The sequence below is a fragment of the Henckelia pumila genome, chromosome 4 (genome assembly GCF_033568475.1).
Source record: "Henckelia pumila isolate YLH828 chromosome 4, ASM3356847v2, whole genome shotgun sequence".
Classification (NCBI taxonomy): domain Eukaryota; kingdom Viridiplantae; phylum Streptophyta; class Magnoliopsida; order Lamiales; family Gesneriaceae; genus Henckelia; species Henckelia pumila.
In genome coordinates this window covers 20,081,491-20,106,455 of record NC_133123.1, presented here as the reverse complement: position 1 = coordinate 20,106,455, position 24,965 = coordinate 20,081,491, and the positions used below count along the sequence as shown (strand labels likewise).

Here is a 24,965-nt window from a genome sequence, read left to right as displayed (position 1 = left end):
CATAAATTTGAACATTCAAGAAAGTAAGAAGAACTTATAACTTTATTGCCATTGAAATCACGGAGTATATTGATTACATTCATCTCAAACAAACCATTGTCAAGATACCCCTTGCCTATGAATTGCCATTTTTAGAAAGTACAAACTTGTTGGACTCAAATACTAACTTAAACCCGGCATTTATAAGAGTCGACCCCGACACTAGATTCCTCCAAATATCAGGAACATGGAGGAAATCACGCAACGTCATTTCCTTTCCAGAAGTCATCTTTATTACCACATTTCCAAGACCCACGATATCCGATGTTGCTAAATTTCCCATAAAGATCTTTATTTCGGTAATAGAAGAGTAGGTTAAGAATAACGCCTTATCAGAACATTTGTGACGTGTTGCTCCAGTGTCTACCCACCATTCCTTAGGGTTGTCCATCATATTGGCTTCAAAAACCACAGTAGAAAGGTTTGTACCCATTTCTGTCCCACCACATGTTGCAACACGATCTACAATTGACATGTTTATTTGGTCTCTATTGGATTTCTTTGGACGTCGGTAGTCCTTATCCATATGATTTGGCTTGCCACAGTTGTAGCATGTTTCATTGAATCTCTTAGCATTCACTTGAGTTTTCCCTTTCCCGAAAAACTTCCTCTTTTTGCTAGAATTTGATTCCATCAATTTTGCCTTTGCATCCATAGGTGATTTTCCTTTAGGATCAGACTGCTTGTGATTGTCTTCTTCAATTCGCAGCCTCACAATGAGATCCTCAAGTCCCATATCCTTTCTCTTGTGCTTTAGATAATTTTTGAAATATTTACACGAAGGCGGAAGTTTCTCAATTATCGAAGCCACTTGGAAAGCCTCATTAATTTGCATACCCTTAGCATGCAAATCATGCAGCAAAAGTTGCAGTTCCTGGACTTGGCTCAACACAGATTTAAATTCAATCATTTTATAATCCAAAAACTTACCAACAATGAATTTTTTCATTCCGGCATCTTCGGTTTGGTACTTATTTTTTAGAGACTTCCACAGGTCCTTTGACGTCTTGGCTTGACTATACACATTGTATAGTGTGTTGTCCAAGCCATTCAAGATGTAGTTGCGAAAAAGGTAGTCTCCATTTTTCCAAGCGTCATAAGCAGCCCTCTTATATTTATCCGTCTCTTTGTCAGATACAGCAGCAGAATTCTCTTATAGAAACTTCACGAGATTAAGAGTAGTCAAGTAGAACATCATCTTTTGGTGCCACCTTTTGAAGTCAACACCAGAAAACTTCTCTGGTTTCTCAAAGTGTGACGCAGGAACAATAGGCTGAACAGGGGCAGTAGATGCAGATTCCATCTCAGAATGAGCACAAAATTCTTCTTAAGAATGTTGGTTTCGGAATACTGTGCAAATCTGTGATGATTTTTCGGTTGTTGTCTTGACTGATGTTGGGTCAGGACTTGAGAAAAGGACAAAATTTTGATCTGAAATTTTTAGTCGAGGCTAGATTTAAACTCCATGTTCTTAAGACAAATTTTCCCCACACACGGTGCTTATGGAATACGGCAATCGACTTCCAAGATACAACGACTTTGTTTTGTAATATGAGCACTCCAAATTACAAAACCCGGCGAACTTTGAAAATGCTTTTTGAACTTTCTGGAAATGATGAACAAATATGATATGCAGCAATATGTTTCAATGTGTGTAACTACCAACAACCATCTGCGGAATGCAGGGGCTTTATATATATAATATTTGAAAAAACTTGAATGAAAGAACACATCTTTCCATGAAATAGTGAAATCATTGATACACATCATTTCTCTTCATACACATGACCTTTCGGTCATAACTGAATGATTTGGTGTACCTTTCAATGGAGATGTGCCACCTCACACAATCAATTCTCAATTCACACTTTGAATTTGAATTTTGAATTGAAACTTAAATTAGCACTTATTCCTTATTTTTTCATTTAATTATATATTATATAATATATAATCCTTTTCTATTAAATATTTTCACTCGATAAAATACGAACAATTATTTGTAAACACTTTATTAATTTCTCATTCACATTAATTGGTAATCGATAAATAATTCCATCACAAATATTTTATCGATTCTAAATGGGTACACAACCCAAATTTCCAACAATTAATGATATCAATGTGCAATAAATTTGTTTCAAACATACATAATATATAAAAATGTAGTAAATATTTATTAATTGTATAGTTAAATAATAAAAAGTTTAGGATCATATAGGATATAGGATTGACCCCGAACCAGATTAATTTTTTCAGGTAAGATTTTGGGTCGAAACCTCAATCCTAACTTAATATTTTTCGGATCAACACGGGTCGGGACTATTTTGACACTCCTGCCTTATGCATCAATTAGAGACCCTTATGCATATAGATTTTTTTTCCGATGTGAAGCATCCAATGGATTAATAGTATAGACAATTTTATAGGCATACTCAAAGCCCAATTCATTAAGATCTGAGTCTAGCCCAACATGATACCCCATATAGATTGTATCTAGGGATGACAATGGGGCGGGCGGAGACGAGGATGTCTTCCTCATCTTTGTCCTAAATACAAAACCCGTTCTCATCCCCGCTCCATTCCCCATTAATTTTAGGCGGGGTTTCCTATCGCCATACCTGCGGAGACTTAATCCACATCCTTGTCCTCAAACCAGAATATATATATATATATATATATATATAATTTTATGTTTACATATATTATTAGTCAATTTTATTGTAAAATACATAAAATAATTTTGGGGTAACAAATTTTGATTGTAAAATTAAAATTTAACATTAATCACAATATCTTGAATTAGAAATATCCTTATTAGTCAAGATAATTTTTCAAGTGAATGAAAATTATTCTTTTAAAATAATAAAAATTAATAAAAACTATTATTTTTAATTTTAATTTTAATATAATTTATATATTATTCAAAGATTTAATAAATTTTGATAAATAAAAATTATTTGTACTTCAATATTTGATAAATAAAAAATATTTATACTTAAACATGATCATCATCATCATCATCATCATCATCGGGACGGGTCTGGGTGTGGGGATGTTGTTCGGGGATGGAGATAACATCCTCATACCCGCCCCAATATAAAACCCAAACCCAGTGGCGGAGCCATCTTATGGGCTAGGGTGGGCTCCAACCCCACCTAAATTTAAAAAAAAAAGTGTTGTTTTTTTTATTATTTTGTGTTTGGTATCCCTATGTAAAAATTAAAAATTTTATCTAGCATCAATATCAATTACAAAATAAATATAAAATTACTTAAATTAAATTAATATGTTAATACACCATTAAATTTTCATATTTCAACTTGAATACATCATGTCTTGAAACATTTATTTGCTAGTTTTTCTGTCAATTTTTTCACATAATTTTACCGAAATCTCCTTAAATTTACTTGTTGAGACTTTTTTTCATTAACAGAAGATTTTAAGCTACCAACCTATTATAACATAACAATTATTTTATATACTTTTTTAAAATTTTAGATTATTTCAATATATATATAATTTATTATTTACGTATTTGGTAAAATGTGTTTGTTTGTTTTTTTAATACAATGTGATGTATTAATAAATTTTCGAGTTTGAATTTTTAGCCTAAAAATCTATTGTTGCGAATTTTGAGAAAATAATTTATTGGTTGCGATATTTAAGAATATTGATATAAAATTATTATTGGGCTTATATTGCGATTTTTAGTTAAACAATAGAAAGTTGAATAAGTGTGAAATTTGAAAAATAATTATTTGTTGAAAATTTTTGAATTTACAGCTGGGTAAATCATAAAATTAAGAAAAGAAAAACCATAAACTTAATTTTAAATAAAAACCATATATCGATTTTTTATTTATTATATAAATTATAGTTTAACATTGGGCGGAGCTAGGCAGCCAGCCCCAAGTAATTTTTAATCTTGGCTCCGCCCCTGCCCAAACCCATACCCAAAAAAGCTTCCCCATACCCGCCCCATTTCGGATTTTCTCGACGGGTCCCCGAACCCGTGGGAAAAATTGGCATCTCTAATTGTATTAGTGTTTTAAGATTCTTCTTAAGAATAATAATTATTTCATTTTATTTTATTATCAAGAGTTTGTTATAACATATTGGCTAGCTAGATTCTAGCCAGGTGTCAAACCATTGTTATATATATATATATAAACCCATAATGAAATGAACATTTCATCATTCTTGGGTGTCAGTTGTTCTACTCTACTCACTATCTGCAAAATTTCATTCTCGATTATCTCTGAGAAAGATGGGGGCAATGTTGATGCCCCCTTAGTTTCTTGTTACCATGATGGTATTCGACCGCTTCTAGGAGTTATTGACAATCTCTGTGAGCTAAACATCATACAAGAAGGCATTCAATTGCATACGATCGTGGTTGTGGGCGAGTTGTCTTCTAGAAAGTCCAGCGTTCTGGAGTCGCTTGCACGAATCAGCCTCCCGAGGGGGCCAGGAATTTGCACTCGAATTTCGCTCATAATGAGGCTACATAATCATTCCAGTCCTCAACTAGAGATTTTCTTGGAGTTTGATGGAAAAGTGGTGCCTTCAGACGAGCAAGGCGTATGTGATGCTATATCTACTGCCACAAACAATATAGTCGGCCAAGGAAAGGGAATTTCTCACCGTTCTTTTACATTGGTCGTCAAGAAAAACAGAGTGCCAGATCTCACCATGGTCGACTTTTCTGGCATCACTCGTGTTCCGGTTCATGGGCAACCCCAATACTCCACGAGCAGATCTCCAATATGATTATGGAATTCATTGCTCCAGAAGAGACTGTCATCTTGAACGTCTTGTCTGCCAGTATGGATTTCACCACTTGTCAGTCTATCCAAATGTCTCAAAAGGTATACAAGAGTGGCGAGAGGACTCTGGCTCTTGTCACCGAAGTCGTCAAAGCCCTGGAAGGCCTGCTGGAGAAGTTCACTATCGATTAAGTGAAAATAGGCCTTGGCTATGTTTGTCTCCGGAATCGTATCGGAGACAAGTCTTATGAGGAAGCGCTGGCTGAAGAAGCCATTATTTTCAACAATCATAACCTTAGTTTGCGCAAATTGAGTTTTAATAAAGTTGCAGACTCGGCGATTGAGGCCCTAGCACCGTATTTTTGCGATGGAATCCCTGGGATTCTGTTCCGGGATTATGTTATTTCCTCTTTAGCTTAGCCTTTTAAATTTTCTCTGACTGGGCGTATTCCGTCTTGCGACCGTACTCCCCAGGCGGAGTGTTTCACGCGTTAGCTGGGCCCCTGATCCGCGTAGACCAAGGGCGAACACTCATCGTTTACGGCATGGACTACCAGGGTATCTAATCCCTATTAAAAATCTAGAATTACTATATGTGATAAACGATGTTCTTTCATAAGCTCTGTTAAAGTCATATGCCTCCCGAACTATATAAAAATTAACTGTATATTTTATAATGCTCCTATTCAAAATCCCCTCTCCCGAGCATTGGATTTCAAATACTTATAACAATTCAATTAGTGATATTGATGGATTTTTTTCACAGGATTTTAAAAAGGTTCAAAATAGAGTTCCAAAGAAAGCGGAATTTCTTATTAATTGCTGGATCAGACTTTGATGATAGCTTCAAGTGAAGGGCATGCACTTTCCATTGAAGATGCAAGCTTGGATTGCAGTTCGAAGTTGCGATCCTAGTTTAGCTGAACTCGTATCTGTCTCTTCCTTATCTGTTTGATGTCTGTCTTGGCGCAACATAAAAAAATTTGGATTGTAAAATTAAAATTTAAAATTAATAACAATATCTTGAATTAGAAATATCTCTATCGTTCATGATTATTTTTTAAGTAAATGAAATTTGTTCTTTTAAAATAGTACAAACTAATAATTAATATTATTTTTAATTTTAATATTTAGTATAATTTATATATTATTCAAATATTTAATAAAATTTGATAAATAAAAAATATTTATAATCCAATATTTGATAAAATTTAATAAAATTTGATAAATAAAAAATATTTATACTTTATTGTTATTATTATTATTGTTGTTATTATTGTTGTTGTTGTTGTTGTTGTTGTTGTTATTATTATTATTATTATTATTATTATTATTATTATTATTATTATTATTATTATTATTATTATTATTATTATTATCGTGGCGGGTTCGGGGATGGAGATAGCATCCTCATATCCACCTCAATATACTTTGGGGGTTTAAAAAAATCCCCGAACCCAAATCCATACCCAAAAAAGCTCTGCCATGTCCGTCTTGTTTCGGGTTTTCTCCGTAGGTCTCCGAACCCATGGAAAAAATTGTCATCTTTAATTGTATCGGTGTTTTGAGATTCTTCTTAAAAATAATAATTATATAATTTTATTTTATCATCAAGAGTTTGTTATAACAGATTGGCTGGCTATTTTCTAGCCAGATGTCAAACCATTGTTATATATATAAACCCATAACGAAATACGCACTTCTTCATTCTTGAGTGTTAGTTGTTCTCCTCTACTCACTAACTGCAAAAATGTCATTCTCGATTCTCTCTGAGAAATATGGGGGCAATGTTGATGCCCCCCTTAGTTTCTGGCTACCATGATGGTATTCGATCGCTTTTGGGAGTTATTGACAAGCTCTGTAAGCTAAACATCATGCAAGAAGGCATTCAATTGCCTACGATCGTGGTTGTGGGCGACCTGTCTTTTGGCAAGTCCAGAGTTCTGGAGTCGCTTTCAAGAACCAGCCTCCTGAGGGCCCCGGGAATTTACACTCGGATCTGCTTATAATGAGGCTGGATAATCATTCCAGTTCTCAACCGGAGATTTTCTTGGAGTTCGTTGGAAGAGTGGTGCCTACAGACGAACAAGGCATATGGTATGTTATATCTGCCACAAATGAGATTGTTGGCCAAGGAAAGGGAATTTATCACCGTCCCTTGACATTGGTTGTCAAGAAAAAATGAAGTGTCGGATCTCACCATGGTCTAATTTCCTGGAATCACTCGTGTGTCGGTTCACAGGCAACCCCAAGGCATCTACGAGCAGATCTCGAACATGGTTATGGAATTCATTGCTCTAGAAGATACTGTCATCTTGAACGTCTTGTCTGCCACTGTGGATTTTACCACTTGTTAGTCCATCCAAATGTCTCAAAAGGTAAAAAAAAAAAAAAAAAGGTGGCGAGAGGAATCTGGTTGTTGTCACCAAAGTTGACAAAGCCCAGAAGGTCTGCTGGAGAAGGTCACTACCGATGAAGTGAAAATAGGCCTTGGTTATGTAGGTTTTCGGAATCGCATCGGAGACGAGCCTTATGAGGAGGCGCTGGCTGAAGAAGCCATTATTTTCAACAATCATCGCCTTAGTTTGCAAAAATTAAGTTTTGATTAAGTTGCAGACTCGATGATTGAGGCACTGACACCATCTTTCCGCGATGTCATCCCTGGATATGGATGGCAATGGGGCGGAGTGGGGTGGTGACGAGGATGCCTTCCCCATCCTCGAATACAAAACTCGTCCTCATCCCCGCCTTATTCCCTGTTATTTTTAATCGAGGATTCTCCATTTCCATACCTGCGGGGACTTAATCCTCATCCCCGTCCCCATACTTAAATAAATATATAAATATATATTTAGTTTTATTTTTATATATCTTGTTAGCCAATTTAATTGTAAAATACATTAAAAAACATTATTGTAAAACTAAAATTTAACATTAATCACAATATCTTGAATAAGAAATATCCCTATCGATCAAGATTTTTTTTTTAGTTGTGAAAGAATAGTATCATAATTGGATCTCGAACTCGATACCTCATCCCATATTAGTACCTTTGGATCTCAAACTCGATACCTCATCACATACCCGAACCAAACCCATACCCGAAAAAGCTTCTCCACACCACCCCCCCCCCCCCCCCCCCATTTTGGGTTTTTCCCGCGGGTCCCCAAACGCGTGGGGAAAATTGTCATCCCTATTCCTGGGATTCTGTTCTTGGATCAGGTTATTTCCTCTTTATCTGAGCCTTTCTAAATTATCTTTGATTAGGCGTATTCGGTCTTGCGACCGTACTCCTCAAGCAGAGTGTTTCAAGCATTAGCTGGGCCCCTGATCCGCATTGACCAGGAGCGAACACTTATCTTTTACGGCATGGACTACCAGGGTATGTAATCCCTACTGAAAATCTAGAATTAACAATATGTGATAAACGGTGTTCTTTCACAAACTTTGTTAAAGTCATATGCCTCCCGAACTATATAAATATTAACATTGTATTTTATAATTGTACTATTCAAAATCCCCTCACCTGAATGTTAGATTTCAAATAAATATAACAATTCAATTAGTGATATTGATGGATTTTTTTCACATGATTTGAAAAAGGTTCGAAATAGAGTTCCAAAGAAAGCAGAATTTCTTATTAATAACTAGAATCAGACTTTGATGATAGCTTCAAGTGAAGGGCATTCAATTTCCATTGACAAGGCAAGCATGGATTGCAGTTCGAAGTTGCGATCGTGTTTTAGCTGGACTCATACCTGTCTTTTCCTTATTTGTTTGATGTCTGTCTTGGCACAAAAGTGGTTTGGATTCAGGCTTCAATCTTCCTTAAATGCTTACCGGACCTTGTTACAAAAACCAATGATAAACTATTCTTGAACAAAAAATGGATAAGTTTCCAAAAAATCTGAGCTCTGTTGCCGATGCCATGATAGTCGTCATGCACATGCTTGCTTGTGCAAAAGAATCCCTACAAAAGATTCTTCTAAGGAGGGATTTTGATTAATATCCTAAAGAAATGGAGATGCACTATACAACACTGCTTGTTGTAGTGTTGACCCAGTACTCAGTAGAACTGCATGCAAGCTTCCTTGAAAATGATCCCAAGGGGAGGTTTTTACTCGATGAGATAAAGGTTTTGGAAGAAGCCAAAATATCGAGCTGCCAAATTTCCTTCCTAGAACTGCATTCCTCTCGTTGCACCAAAAAAGGTGAATGGCATTTATTCGGCACCCTCTAAATTTGTCAATAAGATTTAGAACTATATAGAGACTGTAGTCATCAAAGTATTGACTCATCATTGCGATAAGTACCCACAGCTTCTGCCAGCGACAAGAAAAGCAGCAAAAAATCTTGTAGCAAAAAAAAAAGCAACAATTCATGGACTGGGTAATGGATATTGTCAAGGTGGAGAAATTGAGTGACTATACATGTAATCTTGAGTATATCAGGACATGGAAGGAACTACTGTCTGATCAAAGGATACTGATGGACAACATGAAAGTTAATTGGAATGCTTCCCCAACGTTGAAGATTGATGGCTTTGGGGAGGTACATGTTGATCACCTGCGGAGCAAAGCGGCAGACATCGTTAAAGAAGCATTTAACCTGAAGATAAGGGTGACTGCCTACTGGAGGATAGTCCTTTGGAGGCTGGTGGATTATTTGGCCCTCTATTTAATGTTTGCCATACAAAATATTTTTAACAAAGATATGGAAAAATAGTTCATTCTTGAGCTGATGGAACCCCAAGGAAAGGGAAAGGAATTGCAGGGGATGCTGGACGAGTCTCCCGCTATGAAAAAACACGTTCGATGCTGAAGAATAACATCAAATTGCTCGAGGAATCGAAGGATGCAGTGGCGGATGTTATGGACCGAATTGATAATATTCAATGGTATTTTTGTGGAAATTCTTGTGTTGCTTTACTCGAATTAAGATAGCTTTTATGTCTCAAGTGGTTATCATGGTTTGGGTTTTTAAGTTTTTTGTTATCTTCACATTTGAGTTGAACTTTTTGCCTGAGAATTAAAGTTTTTGTTATCATCAAATTTGAAGTTGAAATTTTTTGTCTGGGAATTGGAGTTGTTGTATACTGTTGAATCATAACTTTTGGTGATAACAAAACAATACATCATTGTTATAGAATAGCCACCATTTATATGTTCTGATAGGGAAACATCTACCAAGTTGAAGACGTCTACTGACCTGAAGGATATCAACCGACTCATGTAAAGACGTCAACCGATCAAAGTCACACATAATCAGCATTGATGTCAACCAGGATATATATATATATATATATATATATATATATATATATATATATATATATATATATATGACATCTCAAAGATGTCTACCGATTTTATAAGACACAAATGCTTAGTAACGGATCCTTGACAAGACAATTTATGTAATACCCGGGAAATCCATAAATCTATTCATGATTTATTAAATGAATTTTAAATTAATTTTAAGTTATTTTATTTTATTTAACCATGATTTAATGGTTATTCGTAGATAAATTTATGTGTTGTGTAAATGATTCAAAAGTGGATAATTCATGTGTTAAAAATATACATTTATTTATTGTGTTAAATGATTTTAATGGTTTTATGCACTTCATTTATGAAGTGCAAAGTTATGATTTAAATTCATTGATGTTAGGTATATGCCTAATATATTTTTATGTCTTGCTAAATAATTTAATGTTTTTGTGATGAAATTAATCCTTGACTGAGAAAACGAGACTAGCATATGATCGAGGTTGGAGAAAATAATTCTACGAGTATTTTGAGTATAATATTGATATGGTTTTATTTTTATTATCGAGAGAAGAAAATTTTAATAGCCTGATTTGAAGCGTGTTGGATAGACTAAGTATTGATGTAGTCATTCCAACCACCGAAACATTATTTTCTTCTCCTTTGTCCCACCATGTTTGTATTGGTTTTCTTCCAATAATTATTCTCCTTTCTCTCCCACATTTATTTCTTCTTTCCTATCACTTTCTTTTTTTTTTTATCTACTCTCTCCATCAATTGATTATCTTGTCCTCTTCATTATTGCTTTGTCTCCCCTCTCCTTCCACGTTCTCCCCTCCATTTTTCATTTCCAAGCCATTTCTGAAATCTCAAAAAGCTTCCAAGATCTTTGAGGTTTCCAAGCAAAGTTTTCATCCGTGCAAGGTTTGTCTGTTGCCAAAGTCTAGACTCATCCCAACCTCTATCATTCAGCTCGCCTCACTTGGAGCAGCTGCCATACATGACTCATATCCCTTCATCTGGTGTCCAAACTTCAATCCGTTTGAAGGGTCATCTTTTTTACATCCGTACCTTTGATTTGAGATATGAATCGCTATGTTTGTTGGATTTTTCAGCCTAGTTCAAAGCCATCTTGTAAGACATTTCTGCACAGATTTTCTATTCCCTTTCTTCATATATTTTGTCTTTGATTCTTGGTGTATTCTCACCATATAAAAGTGTTATTTTGATCTTAGGAACAGCTTAACAACCTCTTGGATTTCATCTTCCTTTGGTTACCTTTTTATAATGTCTCGATTCCTTTTGATTAAGGCTAGATCTCTACAAGTCCATGTTGATTTCGTTCTTCAAAGATCAAAGGCAAGTTTTTTTTTCAACAAATATTTTAAGGTTTTGAAACCCATTCAAGATTATAATTATTTTAATATGAAAATGTATGTTTATGATAATGTTTTAATGGTTTATGATTTTGAAGAAGCATGAAATTACGAGTATCAAGTTATGAATTGTTGAAATTGTGAAGCGTGGTCGTTCTTGACAAGTTTTTATATATTTGTAGAAAATAATGATTCTTTTAAAGATTATGATGTTATTGGAAGTTTTAAAGGTGAGAAATTGATGTTTAATTGAAAGAAAATGAATTTTTGAGATTTTTAAGAAGTTGAGCAATTTTGATGGTAGTTACGGTTTAAAGGTTTTGAAGCAAAATCATTTAAGATTTTAGTGTTTTGAAGTTAGTTAATCCATGTTCAATTACAATAAAATGAGTTTTGATGATTTATGTAGTTAGGATTTTGGGTAAAAGAATTTTATGTTTGAAGTTTGAAGTGTTGAAGTTGTGTTCGGTGGCACCGGATTACCGATACTTGCTATGATTTTGAGGATAAAAATTATTGTATTGATCCAAATGATATGAGACCAATTCTATTTGAAAAATAACGTATTTATATATAAATTTCGTGTTTTGAGTTTTTTCAAAATCATTTTGGAAGATTGGCTAAAATTGCCCCGAAGTGTGTCAAGTGATTTGAATTTCTGGCAGTGACACATCTCGGGAGAATGAGCATAACTTTTTACTGAAATTTCAATTAAGGTAAGGTTTTCGGCATTAGACAGCCAAGAGCAAGGGCTAAAACTTTCATGTTTACCACTTTTCCAAATTCCGAATGTACAATAGAGTTTCAGAGCGAGCAAGAAGACCCATTTGCGCAAGTCATGCGCCTTGCCTTCGAAATTTATGATTTGTTTATGTTATTTTAGGGTCCTAAATTCATGGTTATGATATTTTAAGGTTTCTAAAATATATTTAAGAGTTTTTATGCAAAAATTTTCAAGTTTTAAGTCAAGAACGAAAATAACGACTTACGTGGATCGATTACGTTATGTGATGCATGTACATGTCTAAGTTTCATTCATGAAACCTATGTTCAATATGAAAGTATGATTTTTATCATCTATGACATGCATGAAGTTATTGAGTAAAGTTTTATGTTCATGAAATGAAAGTTATGACGGAAGTTACGATGAAACAATGATGTTTCATAATGAATGAAATGATATGATGAATGATGAAAGTTATGATGAAATGATAAGATGATGAGACATGAATGAATGATGTTAAGATGAAGCATGATATGATATGTTGACGCACAAAAACACTTTTGATGTCTTATGTGTCTTTGTTGTGGCAAACACGGGATTGGTGCTCCGGTTTGGGCTTCGGAGAGGGCCTTTCCAAACATGGCTCATGAGACAGATAAGTACACGGGACTGGTGCTCCGGGATGAGCTCCGGAGAGGGTCTTTCCAAAGAACGAATGTTATGAGGCTTAGTGTCATATGCTTGTTGATCAACAAGAAAAGATGAATGTGCCCATTATGACGGTTGCCACAATTTCACATAAATTCATCACCCCAAAATGATAAGTTTTTATGTTATGTTCACGGTTTGATGTTTGTCCAAGTTGCATGATTTTCATTAGATGTTAGTGCAAATGTTTATTTAAGAATGAAATGGTAAAGTTTTGAGAATATGCATGAAGTCTATTTTCAAGATTTAAAGTTAAGTAAGTTGATGTCCATGTTTAAGTTACTTGCATCTTTTAAGAGTTTTGAAGTTCATGTTCAAGATTTTAAGTTTAAAGTTCCATGATGTTTACGTTAAAGTTTCTCAAGTTCAAGGTATCATGTTATGTATGTTCAAGCTATTTTAAGTTTATAGTATTTTGAAGAAATAATGATATTGATATGCATATTTTAATCTTGCTGGGTCCTTTAGACTCAGTATACTTGAATGGTGCAGATGGTTTAGCAGTTTTGATTTAAAAAGCTTTGGTAGCATGGCTGAAGAGTCCAAGAGGCGAAGACACTGCATGACACGACAGTTCTGAAGGTCTGATGTTTTTAAAGAAAAATATTTACATAATGTTGTTACAATATTTATGCACGATATTTAAAAGTAAAGATTTTACTATTTTCATTGTCAGTATTTTAAATGCCGAGTTTAAGGGATTCAAATGTTTAATCTTTTAAATGTTCATTTCAGTTTGATATTTTTGTGAGGTTTCCCCGATCATTTTCAAATGTATTTTATGTACATAGTTATTTATTTGAATTCACATTTCTCCATCCTCTTTAGATGTTACTAGTAAGTTTTGACGTTCCGTATTTTATATGGTCTTTGTTATATGATTTCATCGACATTTCTTAGATATTGTGAACGTTCAGTCAGGAGTTTTATTGTTATAGATTTATATTTTAAAATCTTTTGGAGTTAGTGTGATGCACTCCCTGTATTGTTTTAAGTTTTAAAAAAAATTCCACTCTTTGTCCGCAACTCTTTTATTAAATGTTTTAAAATACGGGACTCCACAATTTAAATGCAAAAGGACAAAGCATTTAAGAAGTCGTCTGATAAAGCTCGAAAGGTCATTAATAGCATTTATTGTGAAGACACATTGAATGGATATTAAAGCAATTTCAAGTACAGATATCTGAAGACGAACAGACTTCACTCCACAAAAAGAGAAAATTGTTTGTTTTATATCTGCGCGAAAAGACATTTCTTACCGTTGACAAAGAGAAAGATGCGTTGAGGATTGAGATATAAATATCCGATCAATACGAATCAAAACAGAGATTGACACAACTATCATATTATCAAAGCATCCGAGCACACGAATTGTCTCAACACTTTATTGCTCATTCAACCTTTCGCTAAAGCAGAAGCATATCTGATCTTCTAAGAGATTTTCAAGAGTCACTCAAATCCAAGTTGTTGTTTGTAGAACGCTGACTATACTCCAAGGATTTAAGATTCTAAGCTTTCAAGTATAGAACCTAAAAATCCAATCTACTAAATTGCATGCAATAAATTAAATAAATATTATGATTTTTTTTTTCATTTTTATTGATTTAAATTCTTTAGTTGAATTATTTCTTAATTAATTATTAATTATTTATTCAAATTATTTTTATTGTACTAACTATTTAATTAATGTTTTTAATTGCTTAAGTCTATTTGTTTAAATTATTTTATTGTGCAATTTAATTGTTTTAAATATTTTAAAGGTTTAAGCTTTTATATTTAAATTATTTTAATTATTAGTTTATTCATTTAAATGATTTTAACTGTTTATCTTATTTATTTAAATATTTTTGATTGTCCAACTTATTTATTTTAAATAATTTATATTTAGCGGTTAGTTCTTTTAAATTACTTTAAATGTCTAAATTATTTATTTAAATACTTTTAACTGTCCAAGTCATTTTAAAGATTTTTATTTCGCTTGTGTATTTATTTAAAGGAAAATAAGTTTTTTGGTCCAATAACTTGTCCAAGTTTTGGTTTTGGTCCATTAACTTTTTCGATGTGGGTTTTGGTACACTAACTTTGAATTTTTAGTGTTTTTTGGTCCAACTGCATACGTGTCAACTTCTGATTGGTCCAAAATGATGACGTGGACCAATCAAAAGCTGACAAATATGCAGTTGAACCAAAAAACACTGAAAATGCAAAGTTAGTGTACCAAAACCCACATCGAAAAAGTTAATTGACCAAAACCCAAATGGGGTAAAGTTACTTGACTAAAAAACTTATTTTCCCTTATTTAAATTGCTTTTAAACGTTCATCTGTTTTGTTTAAATTATTTAATCGCTCTGTTTATTATTTAAATATTTTATTTATTGCTGCGACCTCGAAATATTTAAAGTGTTGATCTAAATTTCTAAGTTAGTGTTTAACTTCAGATGTTTAATTGTTTAATTATTAAGTTAATTATTTTTTAGATTCTTGAGTTCAGTAGCTTCCGGTTCTGGCATGAGGTAATGGTGGATTTTGGCGGTAAATTCCTATATTTTATTTCAAGAGTTAATATTTGTGAGAACTGAGGAAAATAGATGAAATGTTGATTTTAGAAGTTTTCGGGTGTCAAAAATTGTTTTTATCGCATTCTTGAGCTGATTTTTAAAATTTTTTGAAAATTAGCATTTTTAAACCCGGACTAGTAAAATCTAATTTAATATTTTAATTTGGGATTTTCCAAACTTGGGTATTTTAAAGATACAAGTTAATTTAGGGCCAAAAGTTGCTATAGTTGAGTGACACTTTTTAAAAGTTAGTAGCACTTTCAAATCAGACACACCCCCATTTATGCATACATACACATATACATTCACACACATATACACTTCAAACTTAAATCCCAACACAAAAATAAGAGATATGGTAGAGGTACATCCATTATTGTACATCAATTTGTACACTCACCTCTAAAATGACCAAATTACCCTATAATTCAATTTTTTGGAAATCATTTTGCAGTTTTAAAGCGAAATGGTGTAGCAGATGATGCTTCTTAAAATTCCTCAAATAAATGATTTAGGACCCAAAAATTCTTAAAATAAAGCCTTAAAAATTCTTAAAATAACGCCTTAAAATTCTTTATTACATGCCCCTGAACAAAATTTTGAGAAAGTTTGTGTTTGTTACTACTACAGTAATGATGATTATATAATTTACTGGCATAATTTATAATCTATATTTTGAAATTGATGTAGAAACACCTAAATAAAATGTGTTTAAATACATGAATTAATATAAATTGGTGGTCAGCCACAAAAACTAACTACATTTGAAATTTAAAAGAAAATAATCTCAGCAACTTCCATATCTTACTGAGCAAATAATCGTGAAATTATACAAAACTTGTTAACCTTAATGTTGATGATTATCAGGTTAATCATCCATTTACCTGGTTATAGGCATATTTGGATCTTAATCAATAAAATCCTATATTTTGTATAGCGTGAATTACATATGTTTATAAATATCTCCCTTTGAATAAATATATTTTATTCCAATCTCTTGATGATTTAATCATATACGCGAAAAAATATCTCAAGTCCATAGGAAAGATTTCAAAATGATTGGATAAGGTAAAATGACACACAATATATTAGTTTTGTCCACATAAATAACCATAACATATGATGAATCTACTATTCGTGTGTTCATCCCCCATATTATCCACAACAAAGCGATCAAGGTGAACAAAACCAAGGTGACCAAGATGACAAAAACTCAAACTAATAAAAAACACAAGCTTCGAGAGTGTTTGTCAAGTTTCAGAAAGCAAATCAATTTCAATAAATGTAAGCTATTGGTTATTGAAATAGCTAGTGATAATTATCTAAAACATGTCCCACGACACTAGGGCACTTACAAGCTTTAAGGACTTGCAAGAAAACTTGCACTGTTAAATTTACAAGCTTTGGATCATGTTCAATATCATATGCACTGAAACAAAGAATCATCTGGGAATATGAACGAAAATCTGCCTGAAACTATTTCTCTACTTTTCTATGCAAAGGCCGCTCATATTGTTCAACAAATTGTTTCAAGATGGTTTTAGAATTCACATACCCATCGAAGAAAGCATTCATGCTCTCACTACGCTGCATTGACGACATTCCAGCCCAGAAACTCGTGTTTAAAAAACATGGGATCCACCATGATCTTTCATTAAAAATCCCAGACAACCAATCATTTTCGTGCAAAGTGTACTTGTCAACCATTGCAACCAAGACTGAACAAATTCCTCAGGATTTAATGATTCGTATACAGAATTATGTATATCCTTAAAAATAGAATCTTTTTCTTTGTGATACCCAAAATTTTCAGGCAACTTTCTAAGTATATGCCATAAACACCATCTATGTATTGTGTCAGGGAATACAATCTCTATAGAATTTTGCATGGCCCTGTTCTGATCTGTGATAATACCTGTGGGAGGTTGATTCTCCATGCAGTCAAGCCACATCCGAAATAACCATACAAAAGTGTCAGTATCCTCACCTGCAATCATACCAAATCCAAAAAGGGTCGATTTTCCATGATGATTAACACCGACAAAAGGAGCAAATGACGTATCATACTTGTTTGTCAAGTATTTTGTATCGAATGTGACAACATCACCCAATTCCTTGTACGCTAGTCTACATCTTTTATCAGCCCAAAATACATTTTTTAGGCGACCATCCTCATCATAATCAATAGAGAAGTAGAAACCAGGACTCTGATTAGTTTTTTTTCAAAGTATGCATGAATAGCAGTTGCATCTCCTTTTCCCAACCTTAGTCTTCTAACCTTATCAATGAAGTTCCGACAATCCTTTTCAATGAAAGTCATGTTTTCATATCCCCCAGCTTCAACAACAATCGATTTGTAACTTTTATTGAGTGGAATTCCAGCAATATCATTAAGTTCTAGCTTCCTTTTAACATTTTCAGTCAGTTGTCGATTGCATCGATACATCCTAGACTTTGAGGGGCTTATTTCGTTATTATGCTTTAGCTCTTTGATTGTTACTCTCCAAACACCGAAAGCATCTGCAGCTGCATTCAACCTATCTTTGCATCTTGTTTGACTTGTGGCACTAGGCTTCAGAGAAGTAGTCGCACCTCTTGATCGATTTCCTTCTCGGCCACAAGTGAATGCCACATTTCGGATGACCCCATTTTTTCCTTTTCTAGAAGTCCTCCTTCTGATTGGAAAACCCATACGATACGTATACTTCTTGTATATCTCATATATTTCATCTACACTTCTAAATTTCATCCCAACCTCAGGTACGACTTCATTATCTTCTTCGAACAACCCATCATTCACTGTAGCACAATCCTTAATTCCTATTTCATTTTAAACTATATGTTAATATTCATCAGTTACATTATACAAAATTAATACAAATTCAGGAATACACGAAATCCTAATCGATGTCCACAAAGAAGAGAATAACATGAATGTATGCAAAATTTCAAAATATTATTGCAATTACTGTGAATTAACTTTTCTAGTGTTCTTACGAGGTTTCATCAATTACCCATAACAAATTCTCCACAAACAATTAGTTTTATTTTCAAGAATTCATCATCTCAAATCATCAATTAATTTTACAAATAAAAATTACTCAAATATGATAGAATCATACCTAGGTTAATCACTTTCTGGGCAATATTTAAAGTGAAATGGGTCACCAACTAGCCGTCGCCGGAATGTTGAGTTGTCGTCGGAACCGCAAGCTGTCTTCGGAGTGGTGAGTGGTGGTCAGAATGGTGAAAAGCATGAGTTGAAGAAAGTTTTGTCTCCAAGAAGAAAAATCTGACTGAGTGAAATGAAAAAAAAGGGAAAAAGATAGAGAAATTGTTATTTTTGCTGTCAAAATATCGCGAGAAAATGAATACAAATCTCGTGATAAATTGGATGTAAATCTCGCAGTAAGTATATATGGGTTTACCCATAGAAACACTCCAAAAATAAACCCTCGCCCCCAAGAACTCTCACGTCGTCTCACTCTCTCTCAAATCCCAACCCATCGGCTTCACTTGGTTGCACCACCTCCGATTGCCGCCACCGTCGTCCATCACCATAGCCGGCTGGAGCACATCCCGAGGAGGTCGAGCAACTGTACTTCTTGTTTCTTTCCATCTGGTTCTTAATCCCATTTCTTGAGTCTTCAAGGGATAAGCAAGTATACACCCTTCTTTGGCCACCAAGCAAAGTCTATATGTTTGTGCCTTGTTCTTGATAATGATTCGAAATTTTTCTTGAATACAAGCTGGTGTTTCTTTTTTTATTAAGATTTCATCAAGGGTTCAAGCCATTAATTCAAAATTTGCACTTGTATTTGAAGCTATATTAGTTGTATGATGGATTAGAGTTGAGGCTTGTGTGTTTGATTGCATCTCGAAAATTTCAAAAATGTGCAGCAGGGTTTTTATGCCTATGTTCGAAAATTTTGATGTGTTTTGATTGATTTTTTAGTTGTGTTATGAAGTATGCGATGAACTACACTAGCCTTATTGACGTCCAAGATTTTGTTGCATTTTGGTGTGAGTTTTAGTGGCCTTTTCGAAAACTTGACTGTGGTGTTGAATGGGCTGCCCTAGCTAGTTGCTTGTGATCTCATTGTGGTGTTTTGAATGTGTTTGGAGTGGTCCAAGTGTGGTCATGAAGGGCTGATCGGATTGGTTGGTGATCAAGGGAAGTATGATTGTGTTGGGGCTCAACTTTGGGTGACTTTGATTGCTGCCTCATGAGGTCTAGGGGTTACGAATAGTTCTAGAGGTGTCTCATGGTGTGTGGGAAGGTCCGGTCTTGAGTAAATTTATGGTGAATGGGTTCGTAAAAGGTTAAGATGATTTTGGACTAGATCAGAATTCTGGTTGTCCTTGGATTGGTCTCAAGTGTTTGGAAAGATGGGTTAGGATAAGGAGGTCTGAAGACTGGACGGGGTGTAGATTTTTCCCAAGTCAAGTTCAAGATGTTGTGGTCATGTCGGTTTAAATTGGGATCAATTCGGTTAAGTTTTGATTATGATAAGGACGATTTAAGTTAAAGCGGTTGGTGCAGATTTCTTTTTTTTGGGCAAGTTAGAGGCTGTCCAGAAATTTGTTTCTATCGGGCTGCTTGGGTTGTCATTGGAGGTCATAACTAGTCCTTGGGTTAGTTTAAAGTGTATTAAAAGGGCCGGTTCAAGCGGGATAAAAATCGGTTAAGGTAAGGTTTAGTTAGGGACTTTTCGGGGGAATCGCTCGAGATAAGCCATGATTGAGGAAAAGAGAGCCTTGGTTGGGTAACCGTCTTAGGGGCAGCCACTTACTAACCAATATTTCTTGTTTTTAACTTGTGTTTCATCCCCCAAGGTCGCTTATTTGCATGTGTGTTCTCATCTTTGAGTTGAATAAGGTTTAAGTAAGTTGAATTATTCATTTGCATTTCGAGTAAAAGTTAAAAGTTTAAAGTCAATGAAAGTAAAGTTTGAAGAATGAAGTGAGTTGATTGTGACACTAGACGTGAAATGATGGGTCGAAAGATGCCTCGGCTTACTTGCCAAATTAGACGTGTAGATTGGGGTCTGGATACATCTCGGCTTCCCTACCAAATCAAACGTGTAGTACGGGGTTGGAAGGCATCTCAACTTCCCTACCAAATCAGAGGGGCAATGTGGGGCCGAGAAGAACTCAGTTTTCTTGCCAGCATAGTACTGTAGACATTGATCGATCAAAACCATGAGTCACAATCAAGGATCTAAATTCACATAGGAAAGTTAAAAGAAAGTTAAAGTTAAAGATTATGAAATTTACAAGGAAAGTTCAAAGTAAAGTTTAAGAAAGTTCCAAGTTTAAAGTGTGAGTTTCAGTTTATGTTTAAAAGCGTGAGTTTGAGTAAAGTTGCGTGAGTTATTTGTACGTGATCTCTTTACAGTTTCAAGTCTCATTTCCCGTTAAAGTCATGAAATTTTATGTTTTAAAGGCGTGAGTTCATTGCATGCTACTTTCCTTTTTAGTCCCAAGTCTCACTTCCTTCCATCTTTAAGACCTTTATCGAGAAAGTTTCAAGGTATTGTATATACTAGTATTTTAAGTATTACGCATGTATTTTTTAAATCATTTTTATTACATGGTATATACTTGATGGACCTTTAGGCTCACTACCTTTTCTTGGTGCAAGTTAGATTATCGTTGAGGTCGAGGGGCATGACTATCGAGTGAACTGCGATGCGGGCACGGCACATCCCTCAGACCTATGCTAGACTTTCGCAAAAGTTATTCAAACTTTAATGCTTTAAAGTCTTTTATTTTTTGATTGATAAATGTAAATTTAAGTATTTACATATTTGTATTTATGGCATGTAAACCGTTTAACTATTTCATGCTTTGTTTGGGATTGGCATTGTTTTGGAAATTTTTTTGTTATTTTTGTTTCGTTTCCCTGTCTGGTGTTAATTTATATTTGAATTCTGAATTGAGACAGGTGGTTTCGTGTAAAACAGATAGGTCGTGCCGAATTTTTTTTAAAAAAAATCGTATTTTATTTAAATATTAATTATAGTAGAGTTAGGGTGGTTTCATCAAGATCTTAGGCATTCAACATCATCAACCGAAGAAGTTTGATAAGAACTTAGAAATCTTATCAGTGTAAATCTAGGATTTCTATTTTAGGCAGTGATAAGTCCTAACTTAGATTGGGTGTATAACAAGACGTTGTAATAGTCAAAGTCTTCTAGTGTATCTTTCTCGTGAGGAAGAAGGGGTGACGTAGGAGATTGAGCTCCGAACATCTATAAGCAACTCTGTGCACATTTACATTGTTGCATCACATCATTCTTTAATTATTATCACCTAGCTTAGTGAGAGTCATTTTCGCACTAATCTTAGTAGCTCTTACTCATCTAGGAAGCTGAGAAAAACTAGTTAAAAAGACTAACATCTTCTTAACATCATCACGAAAAAAAAGTCAATACTTTTTAAAAGTGTTTATTCCCCCCCCCCCCCCCCCCCCTCCTCTTCTACACACGCACCTGATCCATAACATATACAACAATATCGATGAATGCCCACGAAACACGCCTATGCCCAAGATCCACCAGTATAGTCTAGTTTCAAAATTACAAGTGTCTAGTTGGTACTTACACTCTACAAAACTCATGATGAAAATTAAAAGGCAAGCTAGGGTTGACGGCAATATTTCTTAATAATTCTATAAATAAGTTAACAATAAAAATTTGGGTCATTTTGGGTTGACTCAAATCTGACCCAACCCGATTGATTTTTTCAGGTTAAATTTTAGTTCCAACCCGATCTGACCCGCACCCAATAATCTCAACCTTAATCTGGTATTTTTCTGGCCGATTAGGGTTGAGTTCAATTTTGACGCCCCTAATAAAATTTCACAATAAATAATAAAATAAAAAATATTTCATTAAAAGTTTTTTTGAGCAAGACAAACAATTGTAAATTGAAAAGAATGAATTTTTTAAAAAAAATTGGAATATTTTCCTTCGGATAATGCTACGTGTACATAGAATCTTACATAGAGGGTTACACGCCTTTTAAATTAGGAAAGTATATCATGATTCTTTTAAAATTTCTTTCTTTTCAACCTATAATTCTTTTAACTTGCTCAAAAAATCTTTTAACGAAAATATTATTAGTATTTATTAGTTACTTATAGAATTAATTTTTCTTTGTTCAAAAAAAATAATTATTTTATAAAATTTTAAAATGTAATTATGAAAATATAATTATTAACTGAGTTGAACAAAAATAATAATTATCTATTTTTTTATAGTAAATATATTTTAAAATTTTAAAAATTAAACTTTAAATTTACATCATATATAAGCGAGATTCTATTATTAAATATTTAAATTAATATATATATATATATATATATAGCGACCTACTCGAACTCGACTAACCCGATCAACCCAAACCTACATGATTTGATTTTTTATTTTTTAACAAAATAATTAATTATTAAACTATATATATATTGTTTAATAATTAATTATTTTGTTAAAAAGTAAAAAATCAAATCATGTAGGTTTGGGTTGATCGGGTTAGTCGAGTTCGAGTAGGTCGCTATTGATTTATTTGGATTTGGTTTGAGAAATTTTTAAAAAAATTTTGTACTTATTTATAGAATTAAAAAATATTTAATATATTTTTATATATTATATGTTTGCAAAAAAAAACTTATTGTAAATTGTATCATAGATTTTCAAATTTTTATTGTCAACCGAAATGACCCAATTTTTTTTATAGATTAAATTATTTATTCATAAACAAAAAAAACTCAAATCAAGTTAGAGTTTGGGTTGACCGAGTTAGTCGAATTCGGTTTGAGTTGGTAATTATTTTCGGATTTTTTCGGGGTTCCGGTTGAGAACTTTTTTAGCAATACCTTGCCATCAACCCAACTTGTACCCATCCGACTAACCCGAATTGATACCCCACACAATATTTACGTTGACGTGAATTTTTTAAAACAGTAAAATAAATAATATAAAGATTTAAAAAATAATTTTTCCATTAAAGTATTTTTTAACAAGACAAACAATTGTAGTTTTAAAAAATCATTTTTGAAAAGTTTTGAGATAATTTCCTAATTTAATAGCGTGTAACCCAAATCCAAAAAATCTCAACTTTAATCCGATATTTTTATTATCTACTCAAGTCAGGTTCAATATAATTTTGACACCCTTAAAATCTCATAATTTATAATAAAATAAAAATAATATATTTAACTAGATTTTTTTTTAAGCAAGACAAACAATTGTGTTGAAAAGAAAATGATTTTTAAAAATATTTTTGGATACTTACTTAATTTAATAAAGTGTGTAACCCTCTATGTAAGACTCTATGTACACATAACATTATCTCTTTTCTAATTTAATAGAGCTTGTAACGTACACATAGCATTATCCCTCAATTATTGTGTAAGTTAAGAGAGTTGACTCCTAATCAAATCCAATATTTTTTTTCATCTATGCCCCTATTAATATTTCCATGCATTTTCCATCTCTGTCCCTCTTTTTTTGTAATTTGACTTATATAGCCTTCATTGATATCTCATTCATATGGAACAATAAAATGATAAATATGTAAATTGACAATGCAAAAACTTTACCCTTTATTTATATTTTTTATGGTATAATATAATAGAATAGAAATAGATTACAATAGAAATAGATTATATGGAATAAAATAGTAAATATGTATGTTCACAATGCAAAAACTTTACTCTTTATTTATATTTTTATAGTAAAAATAAAAAAATTACAAAAATTAGTTTTGACGCCAAGTCTCAAAGCCAAGAAACCTAAAAGAAGTAAACAACTTATTATAAAAAAAAGTACATATACCTGAATTAAGATTTTTCCTTTCATAAAGAGAAAAAGACAACTAATAACTAGAAAAGAAACAGGAAAGATGACATCCATGAAGATCAAGCAAGGAACAAATTAAACCAATCAAATCATATGAATCTAATGTGGTGTTGTTTTAAAATTTAGATTGTTTTTAGGAAGCGCTTTTGAATTTTTGTCTTCACAAAATTTCTTTTGTTAATGAGAGCTCAAAACATTTCCTAAAAATATTCTCAAATGCTACCTATATATACGTACGTACTCAGATTTGTTTTTGTTATAATTATTATTGCTAACACCAGAAAAATTTAGGTAGACGTGGCAACCTTTTTCAGTTATATATTTCTCTTCCACCGTGGCTTTGTAACTCAACTGGACTTCTGCACACAATAAACAGCTCGTGAATGGGCGTCGAAAGAGTTTTTTGGCGTGGTCACTCAAATAGCTAAGTCAATATAGGGCTTATTAGAGATGAAAACTCAAGAAATATGTAGCAAGGCGTGCAATATATTGTGTATGAAATTGTGTATTATCTTAATGTTATATCAAGAATGAATCAAACATGGTATTTATAGGCGAAAGCTATAAGAGTCCAACCAACAGTAAATATTTACTTTCCTAGTTGAATTCGAACTTTATCTTTATCAAAGATTATTTACTTATCTTGCTAGATATGTGGGTAT

The 24,965-nt window shown here is 33.2% G+C and overlaps 1 protein-coding gene and 1 pseudogene across 1 annotated transcript; one reads left to right on the top strand and one right to left on the bottom strand.

Annotated features, from left to right (window-relative positions):
* Positions 1 to 4,221: 4,221 nt before the first annotated feature.
* On the top strand, positions 4,222 to 9,748 carry LOC140860622 (dynamin-related protein 4C-like; annotated as a pseudogene).
* Positions 9,749 to 16,747: 6,999 nt separating this feature from the next.
* LOC140860621 (protein FAR1-RELATED SEQUENCE 5-like) lies at positions 16,748 to 19,075 on the bottom strand. Its single transcript, XM_073263624.1, has 5 exons — positions 18,925 to 19,075; positions 17,718 to 18,259; positions 17,355 to 17,646; positions 16,995 to 17,157; positions 16,748 to 16,868 (listed from the first exon to the last, which is right to left on the bottom strand). Exons 1-5 carry the CDS (start codon positions 19,073 to 19,075, stop codon positions 16,748 to 16,750), a joined length of 1,269 nt encoding a protein of 422 aa, XP_073119725.1.
* Positions 19,076 to 24,965: the final 5,890 nt, after the last annotated feature.

Coding starts and splice junctions, on each gene's coding strand:
- LOC140860621 (XM_073263624.1), bottom strand. CDS start 19,075: ATGGGATTAAGAACCAGATGGAAAGAAACAAGAAGTACAGTTGCTCGA. Junction 18,260..18,924: donor GGGTTGGGATTTGAGAGAGA/GTGAGACGACGT, acceptor AAAATGAAATAG/GAATTAAGGATTGTGCTACA. Junction 16,869..16,994: donor ATGAATGCTTTCTTCGATGG/GTATGTGAATTC, acceptor TCTTTGTTTCAG/TGCATATGATATTGAACATG.